The sequence below is a fragment of the Aythya marila genome, assembly GCF_965140915.1.
Source record: "Aythya marila genome assembly, chromosome: 15".
Lineage (NCBI taxonomy): Eukaryota > Metazoa > Chordata > Aves > Anseriformes > Anatidae > Aythya > Aythya marila.
In genome coordinates, this window is record NC_139056.1 from 6,813,222 (window position 1) to 6,831,379 (window position 18,158).

An 18,158-nucleotide genomic window follows, 5' to 3' on the forward strand; every position below is an offset into this window, starting at 1 on the left:
CTGGACACATATTGATACATGAACAGAGAGAGAGTGCTGGAATATTCCAGTGATGGCAGATTAAGACACGTCTTTAAACTGAGGAGCAGGTGGATTTCAAGCATACTAAGAAGCTTGTAGAAAAATCTTTACATTACCTTGCTTCACAGATGTCAACACCAGACCATGTCTTTCATGCATATCATACGCTTCCAATTTATGTGGTCATCACATGTCCTAATATTATGTTAAATACTTCCTGGGTAGTGCTGGGAACAGGCTGGGAGATGCACAGCATAGTTCAGAGTGGGAGTGAGACCCTGCTTTTGTGGAAAACTGTGCAGATTTTTCCACCTGTTTCAGCACTTCCAGGCATTTGCCAGCCTCTTGCAAAGAATTAGGGACCCACTCCACTATTGATATTGCTTTTTGCAGCAACAGTAGTAATGATTCCTATGGATACAGGAAGAGAGAGCTTATGAAGTTGAGACCTTATGAAATTGAGAATATTTCTTCTAGAAAGAGGCACGTATATATGAGAAAACCCAGTTGGATGCACATGCTTCCTTACTGTCCGTGGATCTCAGTGCTGATACCAGAGGGCTTCCTGAGACAGTTAACATAGATGTTTCCCAGCAGTTTATTTCCTTAACCTACAATTCCCTCCTATAGATATTTGAGTTACATCACTAAGTGCCTCATACCGCATCTCTTTGATTTCTAGCTGTATGGTTCCTACCGTTAATTATCCCTGGTGCTGTAAAATAGCCCTCAGAACCTCAGACAGTGCTGGTATAAACTGTGCTACATGCTGGACATGCACAGAAAAGCCTGGTCCCATGCTAGAAAGCTTGTAGCTTCAGGGCTTGGACACACTTGATGGGTGAAGGACCAAATGAGTAAAGGAAAGACCAGCACAGGTCTGTAATCACAGATACGTGGGCAAAATGTCAAAGAAATACCCTTCTGGAGATGGTTGCTTCTGATCCTCAGAGAGTATCCTGCCAGCACATGAAGCAGAGGTAAATCTCTCTGCCACCCTGATAAACCACAAAAGCAATACACACCACTGTGCATTGGCAGCAATGCAGAGCAAGCTGGCTGGTACAGGCAGAGGCGTCAGCGCTCTCTGCCCAAATAGCCTTGCACACTTGTGCTGAGGAGTTGATATGTCTAAGCCAGATTCCTTGCCAAGACATGTCTCTGTTTCACAACGCTACCAACAGCTACAGACGATGCTCCCCAGACATGGTTGTCCTGCTAAGATGAAAGCCCTTCTAAGTATCTAATGATACTTGGGTCATGTATGCATTGGAGTATGTCCAGCCAACAGTTATCTGAATCAAAGTAGCAGTGCCAGTGCAATCATACCACCCAGCTCCCCTAAATGTCACACAGGCGCATGCACCAAATGTGGAGCTTCTCCTGAGAGTTACGGTGTGGCTGTCCTGTGCTGCTGGGCACTGGAACCTGACTGCCAGCATGTGTTGGGTTTGGGGTGTGATGTTCTTATAGTTGTTTTTTTTTTTTTTTGGGGGGGGGGGGGGGGGGGGGGGTTTGGCCTTCATATGAAGATAGGCCTCTTCTATAAAATGAAAATATTATATGCAGTTTATATAGCATAAACGGAGGGAGGTATCAAGGGAGGCTGTATTCATCACCTCTTACTATATGAATTTAAAAAAAAAAAAAAAAAAAAGAAAGAAAGAAAAAAAAAACTTGCAGATTTCCCACAGGAAAATTACTATGATAATAATGCTGCTGTTGTTTGTCTCCTCCCAAAAGTGCTGCCTCTTATATTGCCTACTGCATGGCAATGCTCCAAGTTCTGCTCAGTGAGAGTGCTTGAGAGAAGCCACTGTGACTCAGATATAGCCAGGCAGAGGCCAACAGTACTCCTTCCTATTTTGTTGCCAACTGTTTAACCTGAATATCAGTCCTCCATGACTGGAGGATTAAGGCCTGTGTAGGTACAAGGATCAAAGCAATGCCTGCACTGGAGGCTTGTTGGTTTATATGTATAAATTTTCACAGAATTTGAATTCATTTTCCAAGAGTTGCTCTTGCATTATCACAAAAGCCAGAGCAGCCAACAGGTGACAGTGGTTTGCCAGAAGGACCTAACCACTTGCCTACGATCAGGGTTGTGCTGGGGACAGCTTCAGGAGCTCTTTAGAAACATGCTTGGTGGGAGAAGTATGATTTACAGCCATATGTGGCAATGTGACAAGAAGAGTGATGGGCTCTGCCCTTGCATGGGCTTCTCAGCCAAGTTCTTCCATTCCACTGTTTCAGCTGCCCACAGTACACAGAGGCGTGGAAGTCCTGGCCTGCACGATGCAATGAGTTGGACAACACAGCTGCTGTTATTCCTCCAGTCACAGGGTTCATAATGAAGCCATGTCCTCCGGCAATGTGCATCAGACATGCCGTCCTCTCTTTCTGCTGCTTCTCATAATTATGTTTCTTAAATCTGTAGCAGAATGTGCGCCCTGGTGCAGATGATGAATCTTTGTCATGAATCTGTGAAATGTCACCAAAGCCCTGGAAAAGAGCAGCGAGGCTGGGCTGGCACACACTGTCATCCTTCACAGCAGCTTGGCCTCAGGGCTGCCTGCCCTCCCACATCCTGCTCCCACAAGAACAAACAGAACAGGCAGCAAGCAGGAAAAGTGTTTTTTAATATTAACATAAGTCTTTTTTAATCCTTCTTGAAAAGCAGGCTATCAGATTTTCTCATTATAAAAGCTGTAAGTCAGCAATAGACCTGTTTGCTCATTATAAAAGTGGGATTATAATTTCCATGAGCCCTGACTGTAAATCCAGTGACTAATTGAATTTGTGCACCTCTGTGAGATCATGGATAACTGTCCCCATGAGCCCATATTCTGCACAGGGCCTGCCTCCCTCTCAGGGGGAATTTCAGTGCATAACGAACGGTGGCACATATATCTGCTCTAACTCTGACAAATGTGGAGTGTATTAAGTTTTGGGAATCTTAAAAGTAGAATCTAAATCTTGCCTTTATTCTTTAATTTCCTTCTAGCACTCAAAGAGCATGCAATATTCTAAAGCTTTGCTTTAACTAAGCTCACCTACAAGAGTTGGAAATGACAAATATGTCTGTAATTTATAATTTAAGAAAGTAAAATTATGCCTTGAAGCAGACACACTGGGAAATTTTAACATAGCTGCCCAGCACTGGTGAATGAGGAATGCTCTGCTGTGATAATGTGACTGCTCTTTAATCACTCTTAAACAACTCTCTCGCCTCAATGACACCTTCTCTTGCTTCAGTTGTTATCACCTGCCTTGCAGAGAATGACAGTGCTGATTAAGCCCTTTGCTGCATGTGCTCATCTCCCTTTCACTCTTTCAACCACCCATCTTTCTGCCTGATGTCCCAGGGAAGAATCTTGCAGAGAAAACTCCAGAGTTTTCCTCAGATTATTCAAATATCTAAATATTGCAATCCAATACAGAAGAATTTACATGCAAAACCCAGGACATCCTCTGTCATAATTGTTGATAGTTTTCTGATCTGATTAGAACACAAAATGAGACAAATGCACCAAAGCAGCTGCTAGGCAAATAATGCTGCAATTAGTAAGCTATAGGCATTAAATCTATAAATTTACAGGAATGAGAAGACAAATTGCATTAGCAGTGCACACTGTGCTGCAAAGTGCCCTGAAATCATACAATGAACATAGAAAATGTGCACTTCCATGAGCACAGAGGAGAGAAGACTGATTTCCAATGCGTGCCTCCTGTGGAGACCCTTCAGTGTGTGAGCTGTGAGCAGGGACAGGTTCTTCAGTTACGGACGCTTGCTGATGGCAGTACCACTGACCACCAGCTTTTTGTGAAGTTCTAGAGCTGTAATAACAGAATGACTAAAAATGACTGAAAGGGCATGAAAGTAGTGAACGGGTTTGCAGGCATATGGGAAGAGGTGGGAATAAACCTTCCCATAGAAAGCCAGATGCAGTGTAGGGTTTTGCAAATAATGGCAATCACTGGGCCGAGACTCCCACAGCCGGTGTGAGGCTGCCAGGGCAGCTGCCCCAGCCGGGAGCCGGTGTCAGGGTGGGCTGGGTGCTAGCACTGCCCTGCGGCACCACAGCCACCGGCTGGGGCCCAAAGCGCTGGGGAAAGAGCGCTGAGCCGGAATAAAGCCGTGGTGCCAGGCTGAACTAGGGACACCGTCCCTAGGCATGTGAAGGACTGAAACGGAATGGATACAGCCAGTGCTGGCTAAAGGACTGAAACGGAATGAGTACACCGGGTGCTGGCTGTACTGAGGGCACTGCCTCAAGCGGGAGGTGCTGGGCTGTCCTGGGGGCACGGCTGTGACCGGTGGCCGTGCCGAGCCCAGCCGTGCCGGGCTGCCGAGCTCCGCCGGTCCCGCACCGGGGCAGCTCCGCCCCAGCGAGAGCTCCAAGGACCGGGGAAAGCGGCGGCGGCCTCGGAAGCGGAAATCAGCCGAGCCGTGCCGCCTTCCTGCGGGCCAGGCCGTGCCGAGCCGTGCCGGCATGGGCGAGAGCACCAGCCCCATCAGCGTCATCCTGGTGAGCTCGGGCAGCCGCGGCAACAAGCTGCTGTTCCGCTTCCCCTTCCAGCGCGGCGCCGAGCACCCCGCTGCCCAGGCCAGTAAGTGTGTGCAGCCGCTGGGGTCCGTCCCGAGCCGAGCCGAGCCGTGCCGAGCCGTCCGCCGGTGCTCCTGCACCTGAGCCCCTCGCCCAGCTCACAGCCCTCTGCGTGTCCTGGTGTGCCCCCCCCCCAAGGAAGTTCTGTGGTTCTATTCTGTTCTTTGTGGGGCAGCCATCTGTAGGCATGTACACCTTGGCACGGGGTGCTCACACCTCAGCGGCCGGGCTGTCCCCAGGCTGCTGCCACAGGGCACGGTGCCGAGCAGGGGCTGCCTGCAGGTGCCCTGCCTGCAGGTGCCCAGGCTGACATCTCTGAGGAAGGTGAATTTGAACCATGGTAGGGACTGGCGTTACTCGTGAGGCAGTGTTGTGTTGGTGTTTTGTTGGTGTTGGATCAGCTGGAGCACTGGGGGGTTTCGGAACTGTGGAGGATGAAGGAGACAGAGTAAGGAAACAGAAGGGGGAAAGATACAGATCTAGGAGAAGGAATTCAGAAGAGACAAAGTGAGCTTTAACCAATAATGGGTAGAAACTAAGAAGCTTCAGAGAATCGTAGAATCATTAAGGTTGGAAAAGGCCTCCAAGGTCATCTGGTCCAACTGTTCCCCTTCCACCACTGTCACCCACTAACCCGTGTCCCCAAGCACCACATCCAACCTTTCCTTGAACACCCCCAGGGACGGTGACACCACCACCTCCCTGGGCCACCCATCCCACTGTCTGACTGCTCTTCTGAGAAGAAATGTCTCCTCATTTCCAACCTGAACCTCCCCTGACACAACTTGAGGCCGTTTCCTCTTGTCCCTTCAGTCCATTGTGTTGAATAATAAGGTGGAGGAGGTTTCATTTATACAGGAAAACAGGACCTTTCGGGTCTCAGCCGGTTGCTACAGAGGCAGTTTCACTTGTACCTCTTTCTCCATCGTTTCCAGCCCCAGCAGGTATCTGGGATGCACGCAGACCTGCCTTCAGCAGGAGTCAGCCTGGAGCCAGGAGTAGGATAACTGCGTGTGTCTCTAAATGAGAATCAGTGTGGCCACTGGTACTTGCCAGCGGGAAGAGGTGGAGGCTCTGCAGGGTGACAGGCTCCCCAGGGCAGTGCTCATGGCACTGAGCCTGTTGGAGTTCGGGAAGCATTTGGAAAATGCCCAGACACATGGTTTGTTTTTTGGGTTGTCCTGTGAGAAGCCATGAGTTGGATTTGATCTTTGTGGGTCCCTTCCAACTTGGTATATTCTGTAAATTCTATAAATTCTGTGTAGTCTTCTCTTGGGTCTGCAATGGCTGACATGAAGCCATGCTTGTGCTGGCCCTGTGCAGCCAGCGTGGCTGGTTCTGTCCTGCACTTCGAGGTGCACTGCTACTAAAAAGCCAGAGCAGCTTTGAGAGGCCTTAGCATGGTTAGTGCCTCAAGATCACAGCGTCATTGCTTGCAGATCTAAGCCATTTCCAGGCAATGTAATTGCAGGTAAGTTTGAAATGATTTTTGATTTCTGTGTGAGTTTGGTGCCTAAGAATATTTGATGATTTGGACCTCAATAAGAACATACCAAACTGAACATGAGAGTCACCTGGTAGGTGAGTATCGTGGTCCGTGGCCTCAAGTTGTTCTACATGAATCTTTGCCAGCTGCCGTGTATCATGGGAGATTTGACACCCCTTTTTAGGTTGTGAGTAATTTTTTACTGAGCAAAAGTAATTTTTGAATCCCTCTCTGTTTTTTATAAGAAAAATCATCATGTATATATATCATGTGTGATATCATATATATATCACGTATATATATATTTGCTGTCAGTTTCCCTCCTGTCTCTCTCCTGCTTTTTGTTTGCAAAAGATTTTGATATCTGACATCGCAGAGGGGGCTTCTGGAGCATTATCATTCTACTGAAACCTGAGTAATAATAAGGGAAATTGATTGGTCAGATTTTTATTTTCCACTCTCTTGAATTGCAAACTGTTACCTGGTACTTAAGAGAAAAGTTACTTCTCTGTATGTTTTGCTTTCTTCTCTGTATTCCCTGAAAATGTAAGCTTCTCCTATTTTTTAATGTGTTTATGAGTAAAAATAGAAAAATAATAATAAAAAAAAAACCCTAACATACCAAGATCTGGTATTTCCACTTAAAAAGGAAAGGATTCTTACTTTTAATGTTACTTTTTTGGAGCTTGATTATAGATGATTTTTAAAAGGGCACAGACAAGTATTCTTTAATGTACACTTTAAGGAGGTTGTTCCTTGAAAAAAATGTCTCTATTCTTTGCTTTAGATAAACCAAGGAGTCGATATGCTGTGAATAGCTCTGGTGACACCTCAGAGGATCAAGATGGGGACTCCAGGTAGGGAGAAAACGTTTCACTTTGTCTGAGTTTGAAACAGGAGGAGATGGCCTCTCTTTCTCTTGCCTGCTAGTTCAGCAGGCAAATTCTCTTACAGTGTATAGAAGACCTGCGAAGAGATGCTTTAATGTCAGGTTATGAGCAAATCAGTGCTTGTTAATGAGGAATGTCTCACGAGTGAATGCTAGTGAGTCTGTTGTTTTCTGGGCAGGGTATTGTTCAGATATTTTGTGCTTGTTAGAAAGGCAGTATTACTCTTTCAAAGCTAGGAGTATTAATCCTTTGGCAAAATTCCACTTTTCTCTACCTGCATACCTCTAACTGGATATATTGTATAGTTGCCTCAGATTCTTCCTTAGCTCATATAATTGTCATACAGAATTGCTCTATGCTAATGAGTAACTAATTTTGTTTCTCCAGACATAGCTGCTTGTGTATCCATGGAGTGAAATAGTAGCTCAAAAGGATACTGAGACTTAGAGATAGTTTTTAAATTACAGGAAATCAGTGGGTCATTGCACTGAAAAAATGCACTAAAAATAATGTATGTTGTTCAGCATGCATATACATAGAAATGGACCCTCTAATTAGTTTTTGGAGAAAATCTGTAATTTGCCGCATTGTTCTAAATTTATCTCTATCAGGTATGAGACAAATCTGGGCCATAGTTCAGTTCCAGATCTTTTTTGAGATGTGTCTTTTAATTTCAAATATTAACAATGGCATAGTTGGTGCTGTTCTCTAATACAAGAATTAAAAAAAAAGTTGTCATCACTTGTCCTCAAAAAAAGAAATGAATATCCCAAACTTGCAAAGTTTAATCTTGTTCTTACATTTGACTGAGAATAGTTTCACTGAAATTAAAACCACCTATGACAGGAAACTTCATCAAGTTTGTATGTTTTTCCAGGACTGGGACCTTATGAAAACAGATGTAACACATCTTGTTTAGGGTCATTTGTATGTATTGCATCTTTTCGAAACCTTTAAATAGTTCTACCATGTCTCCATGGGATGTAGTGTGCTATGAGCCACAACTCCAGTGGGACCACACTACGTCTTGAAGTCTGATATTTGTTGAATGACATTTCAGACTGTCCTGTGGACAGCATGTCCTAACATGCATGTTAGGAGGGCTCTGTGCATGTTTGTTGGTTATCTCAGGGATTTTGTTGGTAGCTGTTCAAAAACCCTGTCTCCAGTATTTCCCTAGATAGATTTAAGGCAATATTGGAAGCGAGCCAGCTTCTTTTTGATACCTATTCTTGTTGCCTCTTCCACTTTGGCAGGTTGGACAAAACACATAATGCAGAGCTGTGCTCGCCGGATGTTGTCTGTGGTGCTGAATTAGTGTGATGCAATATTGGCTACTACTGTGGTGGAAGAAGAGCTTTTATCACTTCAAATTACAGTCAGATGAGAAAAGTGCTCTTAATTTAGTATTCTGAAACTGGTTGTAAGTGGATTGAATGTGCTGGCATGTAACCTAAATTAAACAAAGAGTTAAATTATTTTATTATAGTGGAGTCCAGAAATTAGTGGTTGAAGGCTAATGCTCGAGTCTGTTGGGTCAAGTATTTGTTATTAAGCTTTTAGTGTTTAAAAGAATTTAGGGAACCGACTTCTCTAGGCTCAAAGTATCAGCTTATTGGCAGTCCATCAAGTGGGTCTGGACAGTTCTGAAGTGCTGAGTGAGAGAGTATTAAGACAGAAATCCCGCTCTGTAGTGATGGTCTTCAGAGAAAAATTGCTATTTGTACAGCCTTACATAGCAGTACATACAAATCCATGCTGTACTCTCTGTAGCTGATGGTTGTCAAGTTTACTGGAGTTCATAGCCTTATAGTTACATCTATGTAGTTGAGGTGCCAGCCAACACAGGTCTATTAGCAGGAGGGCCCTTATTACTATCCTATGGATCTGCCAATCGCTGCTATTCAGGTAAAAGGGGAGTGGGGGAAGCGGAGCATCCGTATTGCTCTGCCAGATCTTGAGGCCCAGCACACTGCTTGTGCTGCTTCCACAGGTATACATCGACATTCAGAAATGCAGTGTTTTTCAAAATTGGGTTTCTTTCAGTTTTGTTTATGGAAAAGCCTTTCCTGAATACCAGTGTAATTCATGTTGTAAATCCATTGAAAAAGCTGCCTTTCACACTAAGACAGAAGAGAAGCTTTCAGATTCATTTAATGCAGCCATACAACTGATGCAGCAGCTAAATATCCTTCTCTTCAGCGATAACAACTAGTAAAAGAAATAACTGAAGCTCTCATATGTAGGTAGAAACCATATGCAAGTCTTCGGTACGCAAACCCATCTTCCAGCACAAAGTGAAAAGCGATTTTCAAAGTCATGTACAACAGGTGGCTCAGAGTTTTGATCTGTATCTGTATTAGGAGTAACAAGAGTTGATGCCTGTGGAGCATAAGAGATCCTTGGGGAAGAGTAGAGGCTGAGAAGTGCAAAAGGTCTTGGACAGAGCGAGATGCATATGATTTATGACCTGTGTGAGTAGACTAGGGAAGGAAAGAGCTTAAATATCATTTACTGTAAAACCAGTACTGTTGCTGAGCCCGTGGGATTATTCCTCAGCAGTGTTCTGATTCTCGCTCCTGAGCTCCAGTTTGGAGTGCTTTTTATGTTTCTACTGAAGGCTGGAGAGACCAGGAGTGGAGCGACTGGATTTGTGAGAGCCATCCCTGTTTCTTGAGTGGCAGTTCTGTCCCTGTAGGTTTGTTCTTGTGCAGTGCAGTGGTGTAGCAATTCTCTTCCCGAAATGCTCGGTTTAGTAGTCCACAGAGTGAGAGGGTTTGTCAGCATGAAGTCCTATCTGTGTTCTGGTGGTATTTTCTTATTGGAGTTGTCCCAGATGAAAGTAATTTATGAAGTGGCTTTGTGTTATTTTTGGAAGGCTTCCTCAAGGAAGTGTTGGCAAAAAGATTCCTTTAAATCACCACATATCAGTAATCTCTCCAGATGTTTTTGGCAGCACAAACTGGGGCTTTGGAGAGGGCAGCCTGCTGTGTTGAGTGGTTTGATAACGTTTTATGTTCGTTAACAAAGGTTATTTCAGATCTCTCTTGCTGCTACAATAGTTCTCATGAGGGTTGGATGCATCTTCTTTTATAGTGGATGACTGTCCATGATTTACTGATAATCTAGGATGAAATGTATCCTAGAAAAGGTTCAGTATTGCTTTTTTGCTAAGCTGTTGGAACCCAGATTGATTACTTTTGAGCGTACCTCTCATGGAGCGGTTAAGGTATATGTATTTCTTTATGGCTTCAGAAAATTAGATCAGTTCAGGTGCCTTAACTCTCCATTTCCATATTTGTATGCATAATTTATTTTCTTGTGACCTTCAGACATGAGTTTCCTGGTCTTCATTATACTTTGTTTTTTTAAAGAAAAGTGCAGCCTATTCATGACAGTCCTGCCTCCGGGTTACTGGTGTGTATCAGCTGTGTTGATTTATCTTCAGTGGAGCTGTGTATTTGGGTCTTTAGAATACAGATCTTTTCTTATCCTAAAGGCAAGTCAAGCATCAAAAGTGTTCAAGGTGTGTTGATGATGGCCAGGCAACAGAGAGGTATTGTTAAGATTCTGTCACTGTCAAAGCAAATCACCTGTCAAGTGTCTCTCTTTGCTGGCTTCTTCTCAGTCTTACATCATCTGCTCTCATCAAAAACATGCTTCATTTTTTGAGTGCTATATCAATAATATATACCCTTCACAACTTATGGAGATGCCCACCATCCTGGAAAAAGGTAAGGCAGTAAAGACATGTAGCAACTCTTGAAGTCTGAAGATGATGCTTTGTTAAATTTCTTTGAAGTGCATTTTGTAGTTTTCTTTGGAGGAGAGATACTCAGCAAAAATTCTAATGAAGATGCACACAGAGGAACATATGTTACACCAGACTTTATATTTTTTAGTAGTGTAACCAACTAACTGAGGGAGATTTAGTAAGCTTGACAGCATTGATGTCATTAATTGGCTACATGCTTTTTGCTAAAAAACAAAACAAAACAAAAAAACAACCATCAAGTTACTGACAAACAAGGACTCAAATGTCCCTTTCTATCAAACAGTAGTTCTCCTGTGGTAATGTTTCTGTCTCCTCTGTCCCTCTTTCACTGGACCTCAGTATTCTCCCTTGTTATTTGTTCTGAAAGGCTTCCTTTCTGTAAGCCTGTGCTTTTCTGTTCACCCATCCATCCGTTTAAACATCCTTTCTGTAATATCACCCCTGTTGTATATTGTTTGTCCTTTGGGATTGTTCTACCTTTTCAACATGACTTGTGGAAATCTGCAGTCTTTGGGATTAAATAATTGTTGGAGGTTTTCATTTTGTCTCATTTCTACAGTGGACAGTATGAAGCTTTTATCAGATTAATTTTTCATTACAGATTCATTTTTCCAAAGTACTTTTTCCCTTGTTATTCGGAAAAAAACAAAAACAAAACAAAATCCAACCACCAAGCAGTTGATAGAATTAAAATAGCTATTTATTTCCCTGATACAAAAGTGAGTGCAGCTGCTAACAGAGCCTTGCTCTGCACACCGTTCAGGTTCTTTGCCTGAAAACTTTTTCTGCCTACTCTTCCTAAGTTACCTTCATGCTTGTGCTGTGATTCTGGACACACTTGTACCTATTGTTTAGATCCCTGTGGGAGAGCAGCAGCAGCTGTTTGTGCAAAGCCCTTTAAAAATAATGCTGGCTGTGTGTGGAACAGTGTTTGCCATCCTCTTTTTCTAAGTCTTGTGGGTATGGAAGCACTAGCACCAGTGGTGAAGAGCTCTGAGTCAGCTGGGGCTGCGTGGGATGTTCCTTTGGCGAAACCTCTACTGACAGTCTAGAAAACAAAGTGACGTTTATAATCTGCTCTAAATCAGACTACAACATCTTCTGTGTTTTTGTTTGTTTGTTTTTGTTTGTTTGTTTCTTGTAAGGTAAGCGTCAATTGAAAAATGCAGTGTAAATGCAATTCCATAAATGCAGCACATTGTGGGAGGACGTTACAACAGTGTTAGTGAGAAGACTAAAATGCCTTCAATTTCAGTCTGCAATGTGTCCCAGAAATTCACCTACCATTAGTTTTGAGTCTTCTCAATACTTGTCATTCCTGTACAGAAGTTTAACTCTTAATAGATCATCGTAGTATTTAATGTTATCTTTTCTCTTTTTTTTTTTTGGTGTGTACTTGCCTCGTTTATTTTCTTTTGTTATGTTTTTGTCTTGTGTTTATGGCCATGTTCCCATTTCAGAGACCAATGTCCTCTAACTGATGAGCAATTGGTTTCAGGGTAAGACCAAATGTTCTTAATAATCACCTCTGTCTAGAATGGCTTTCTTTTCTCACTATCCTTTTAATTGTGCTTTGTTCCTGGTTTCTACTTCACACCGAATGATGACATAATTATACGCTAAATCACAATGTCTGTAGGAAATGTATCGCTAAGGTTTTATGCTAGGATAATTACAAAGGTCCTACTAACATCGCTGTGCTTTCTGTAGGGTACCCAGAATGGGTGTCATAATGTCCCTCTGTGAATTGAGGAAAGTTGTGACCCTCCAAGAATAAAAAAATGTATAGCCTTGACATTGTAGTTATTCTGACAAGGAGCCCTAAAACAAATTGCTTTCTGACAAGCAATGAGTTAGAAGTACCTACCAGTAAGTACGCTATTCAATCTCACAGTAATTACGGAGAGCTTTTCAGAGACCAGTTTTTGAGCGGATGCTCCGGTTGCTTGCTCTTGTTGCCCCACAAAACTAAGCTGGGTGACTGCATTATACCCCTTTTTGAATGTGTGGAGGGAAAAGTACTTATCTCTGCCAGGGGCCCCAGAAGTATTAAGCCTCACCTCTAGTACCCATGTAACAAAGATGATCACCCAGATAGTCAGCTCCCTTTCTAAACCACTTCAAAGACGAATTCCTTAGAAATAACTTACTTTGACTTCCTGTGAACCTTAAAGTTATTTTCCATCCTTGGGAAAAAAATATGTTTTTGTTCGATATTCTTGATATCCCTCCTCTTCTGTATGCTAAAGCAAAAGCAATTGTTGGTTTAGCTATGTCAGTTCCAGAGGAGGTGCTGGTGACAGCAGTCAGTCTGCACTAGTGTGGTTTGTATCATACTGCTGGATTGTCTGCTGCTGCCACAATGTCAAGCTCACCATAGGATATTTTGGGCAAATCAAAGCTTTTGTTTTTTTTGTATTTAGTTTCCAGTTGCTGAATTCTTTAGTAAAGGGAAAGTTTGCTTCCCTCTGTAAATCACAGAGCTCGGGCTAATCCCATGAAATAAAAAGGAACTGTTACTGCCCAATTGTGAAACCTAATCTGCTTCTAACAAACTCTTGGGCTCTGATAAGTCAGTGTTTTTAAGTCATCTTAGTATGCTACAGAGATTAGAAAACCAGTTTTAAAATATCTAAACTAAAATGTTGTTGTTTAAGATGAAATGATGAACTGAAATGAAGGGAATGACATATCAGTTGTCCCTCAATTTCCCTCTTGTCCAGAGGCCTAAGAAATGTATAAAAGATGTGGAATGTTTTCGGGGGGATTTGGAACAAACAACCAAACCAATGCTTCTAGGCTGTCAGACCAGGAGAATGAGTCTGGAGTCCAGGTCTCTCTGGAGAGCCTGTGGTGATACCAGGTGCCTGTACCCATCAGGTAGACCCCCTGCTACACAACAGAGGGTTATATATCCTGAACATGTCATCTGGCTGCAGTTGCAGCGCTCTTCCAGAAAGAGAGGACTTGGCTAGCAAGAAGATGGGGAAGACATTACAAAATTAAGCTTTTAATCTTGTGCTCCTCACAGAGCCAAATAGGAGGTAATGCAGAGGTGGGTGTCAGTGTCGTGAGCTATCCTGGGGCACTGCTGAACTGTTACATTCAGCACCGCAGCTGTGCATGAAAAGATCTCGTGGTGGAATTCTGTGTAAAAGTGAAATCTTAACAGAGGTGTAAGTCGTCATTAATGAAGTTTGGTTTTCCAGCTCTCAAGGCATCCTTTGCCAAGGCTGGGGGAGGGAAGAAGAACTCATTTTCTACAAGCAAGCAGGCACTTCCTAGTTTACCCTGTTTCTACCTCTGCTTACCAGAGCATATGCTCGTTTTTGACCCATTGTTCTTAGAGTTTTCCTGGCTCTGTGACCAGGCTAGTATCTAACACAGCTGGGTATGGCAGAAAGAGGAGGGAAAGCTCACTGCTGTCGTGGTGACTTTTTCCTATTTTGGATGTGATCTCCAGGAGCTGTCACGTGAAGTCCAGCTGGAGGAAGCTTTACCTTTTCCTCATGAAATCCATGTGTTGTGCAGCCCAGTCCAGCACAGTGGCCGGGGAGCACGGGTTCAGTGGCCCCAGGAGTCTCTGGCTAGTCTGCCCATCTCTCTGCTAGCCCTCAGCTGTGTTCAGCATCCTGTGTGAGCAGAGCAGCCAGGGATTTGGAACTTTGTACAGAGCTGCTCCTTCCATTAGCCAAACATAAGCAGGATGGTGAGGAGGACCTTTTTGTACAAGCATCAGAGGCTTTGGCAGTTTGGAAAGCCCCTGTATTATCCTGCATCTTCAGTATATGTAGGTCTAATGACAGCAATAGCCCCTGGGTCATATGCAGATAGATACAGACTAAAGACCTGGCTGTGTGCTTGTATTAGTTTCTGTGGTACTCCATAACTCACTCAGAGTGAACCAGGAGCGTGGTACATTAAGTCCTTCCCTGGGCACTGAGGGCTCGCTTGTGGCCAAGAGATAAGGTGAGTGCAGAACACACCCACGTCTGCCCTTTTCTCTGAGTGATACTGTGTTATCCGGGAAACCTGCATGGTGGAGGGGGATGGTCTGACAGGGACACACATCCATGAATGCAAATAAAGAAACTGGATTAAACATTGCCATTATTTAAAAAACAGTCTCATCAGAAGCTGGCTTGAAATCCATTTGGTTAAGTGAGGGTCTTAGAGAAATCAGATGAGGAAAGAACATTGCTAATATCAAACCTTGCACTACTGCTGTCGTGAAACAACAAGAAGTTCCCTCCAGCAGCTAACTGAGGTCCCCTTTCGTATGGATTTGAGCTTCACTGTCTCAGGGGACACCCTGAGGAACATGAGTATTTTTAAAGAGAAGGCCAATGTTGTAAGGTCATCAGAAGTGTTTGCAGAATTCTTCCCTTGTCACGCTGGAATTCTTACCCAATTTGGAGCTGTGGCTGTATTTTACTTGGCAGACTCCTTGTAGGTACTTGCTGTCCTGTCTCGTGGTTGCAGTCTTCCCACCACAAATCCAGAGCAGTCCCCAGTACCACTAAAATGTGGTCAGCACTGAGGAGAGCCCATTGTCATGAATTTGTCTTGGTTTAGTTTATCAGACGAGGCCAGGTGATGCCAAGCAATTTTCAGCAGGGTGCTGCTGGTCCTTTGACCGCAGGTTGAGAGCTGTTAAGTGAGTAACTTTGAGTCTCACTGACTAGATTTGGAAAAGGAGGGACAAATGTAGAATATATTTTTCTTTTAATTGACTCAAGCTCTGTCTTGCCTTCCCCTTTGCCGCAATGGGTGGCTTAAAGATCTTTGTTGTGCTTGAGTGACAGGCTGTCTTGATATGTAGTTGCTTAGTAAGTTCATTAATCTGCAGCTAAATCCAGGCAATGGCTAACTCAGGCTGTTTTTGTATTTAAACAAACTGCATCTAATATTACCAATTTATTTTGCTGTGCATGTACTGAAATAAGCATGACACCACAGTCTTTGTCTTGAACGCTTCCTGTTTTATAATTGTGATGATCTGACAGATGTAATTAAGGGATTCTTAATTTTCTATAATTGGGGGTATGCCAGGTACAGCAATTTATACACAATTTACAACTTAAAAAAAATCTCACAAGTTAAATACATCTGTATTTGGAGGAACATTCTGGGGGTATGCTTTTTGAAAATTGTAATAACTTTTGTTTCTGCTCTTCAAGGTTTTCAGATGTCATCCTGGCAACGATTTTGGCTACAAAGTCAGATATGTGTGGCAAAAAATTTGAACTGAAGATTGATAATGTTCGCTTTGTTGGCCACCCTACATTGCTTCAGCATGCCCTTGGGCAGGTATGGTAAGAGGTCTGCTTGGGGGGCATGCTTTCTTTTCAAACTCCATGGCTTAGTTAGGAAACCTAGAATTTAGAATGGATAGGTTTGCTTTTGATCCTGTTTCTTCCTGATTTCTGATTCTTGTGGATGCTCAAAGCTGCCTTTCTGTATTTCCAGATAACTACAGTGAGTAGCAAACTAAGGGAGCTGTGTCAGTGACTTACAGAAACCCCAGTCTGGTCACATTAGAAAAGGAGCTTGGGTAAACAGAAGTTTGCTAAGTGGTCCAGCTCAAAAAGTTGTTTCTCACCATGTTAGTTGTTGCAACTTAGCTTTTCATCACCACCAATTAGTATGGCAGTAAAAAACAAAACAAAAACCAACCAACCAAAAAAAAAACACAAACAAGCCCAAACCCTAACAAATGTTAAAAAGAGGTCTAAAATTTTCTTGTGGAGAAAGTTTGGCTGCTGTTTGTATTCAGACCTTGGTTTATGGTCTGTGATTGGAGTAAAAGCAGTTGTCACCCAGGTATAGAAAAGGCCCTGCTTAAATCTAGGAAAGAACTTGCGTGGTTCTGCATGCAAAATATTCCCTTTCCCATTCCTCATCCTGACAGACTGTAAAAATGAACCAGGCTTTGGTAATTTCTAAATCCAACACTAATCTGTATCACTGAACTGCTTTCATCTCCTTTTTTGTCAAATTTGCTAAGTCGTTCATTTTTCCAGGCAAAAATCTGCTTGCCAATTCTGTCATCCTTTCTATCTATAATTAGAGGTGCAAACAGATTGTTGGCAACTGCTGCTTGGTATTTAGAAGACCAGACTGCTTTAGGACTGCTTTTATCCAAGTAAGAAGCTGGCTTCAAGCACCAAAAGGTGCCAGTGTTCCACTTCTGAAACTCACATACGAGTACAAGAAATGTGACTGAGCATCACCAAGACTCAGTTCTCAAATGTTTGAACTGTTTTGGAAAACAGAATACAAGTTCCCCCAGACCATGCAAGTACTTCAGCAAATGCAACCTGCTGTGTTCAGAACAGCTGGTGCCCACTACCCTAGGACACTAAAAGTTCCTGGTGCTGCTGGGAGTGAGGTCAGGTGCTGGGAAGCTCAAGCAGTGTTTTGCAAGGTAGTTTTTGTTTTGCCGTTCATGTTTCTAGCTCTGACACTTAGAGCAAATAGAATGGTGGCAAAGAGACAAGAAGGTGTTGCCTTGTTTTGTTTTTATAGAGACTGTTACAGCCCACCTCAGTAATGTGTGGCAGTTGACTCTATGAAATGATGGAGGAAAGGGCTAAGGAAGGGAGAGAATGAGGGGATGCTCCAGACCTACTGTGCTGCTGTATGGGAGCAGCAAGGACCAGCTGCTCCTGGCGGATGGGCAAGCTGGGGTGCTGCTAGCAGGGCCTGTCACCCGTCTCACAGAAGGCAAGCAATGAACTGGGCCCAGGGTCCATCTGGAGAGCTCAGCCAGGAGCAAAAGGAGATGGAGCCACAGGTAGGGCTAGAGGACAAGGCTGCTGTGTACATAGTGCAGTCCCTCCAGGAGACACACTACCTACAGCATAGGTCTGAGGCCTATCCAAGAGACAGGGCTGGAGACCCCCAGCTTCAGGGACCAAAGGCCCCATACTGAGCTTAAATGGGGCTCCTGGGTCATGCATGGGCAGGTGTGGGGACCAAGTGGTGTTGGCCAAGGCCATTAAGAGTGTTTGGTGCCCTCAGGGCCCTGACAACAGTGGTCTGTTCTCCCACAGTACCAGGTTCATTTATTTTGCCAATCTTGTCCAAAAGGCACAACTTCATAATTGTGGTGTAGTGAGTCTAAACTAAGTTGAAAAGTTGTATTTGCATTTGTTTACCACACGTTACACATTTTCTCTGCTTGTAGTCACTTTTATCCTAATTGCATGAAAAACCTCTTCATTTTCAATTTGTCTAAATAAAATTACATCTGTGTAAATAAACAACATTATAGAGTGCTGTAAATGCCTTTTTGTTACTTCTAGTAGAATCTTTTTCTTGGCTGTGTCTTATCACCCCAGGAGGCACCCAGAACTTTCTAGTTTCCAGAATCTTCT

General features: G+C 43.5%; 1 protein-coding gene across 3 annotated transcripts in view; it reads left to right on the forward strand.

Moving 5' to 3' along the window:
- Positions 1–4,476: 4,476 nt before the first annotated feature.
- NPRL3 (NPR3 like, GATOR1 complex subunit) overlaps positions 4,477–18,158 on the forward strand; it is a 50,868-nt gene continuing 37,186 nt past the window's right edge. The window contains exons 1-4 of one of the 3 annotated variants that reach the window (XM_082772708.1): positions 4,477–4,632; positions 6,902–6,971; positions 12,240–12,278; positions 15,960–16,089. In XM_082772708.1, coding sequence (XP_082628834.1) covers positions 4,515–4,632; positions 6,902–6,971; positions 12,240–12,278; positions 15,960–16,089 — 357 coding nt within the window. In that variant the 5' untranslated portion in view covers positions 4,477–4,514. Of the gene's footprint in view, positions 4,633–6,901; positions 6,972–12,239; positions 12,279–15,112; positions 15,229–15,959; positions 16,090–18,158 lie in introns of those variants that run through there. The other 2 variants (XM_082772709.1, XM_082772710.1) reach the window with 2 other exon arrangements.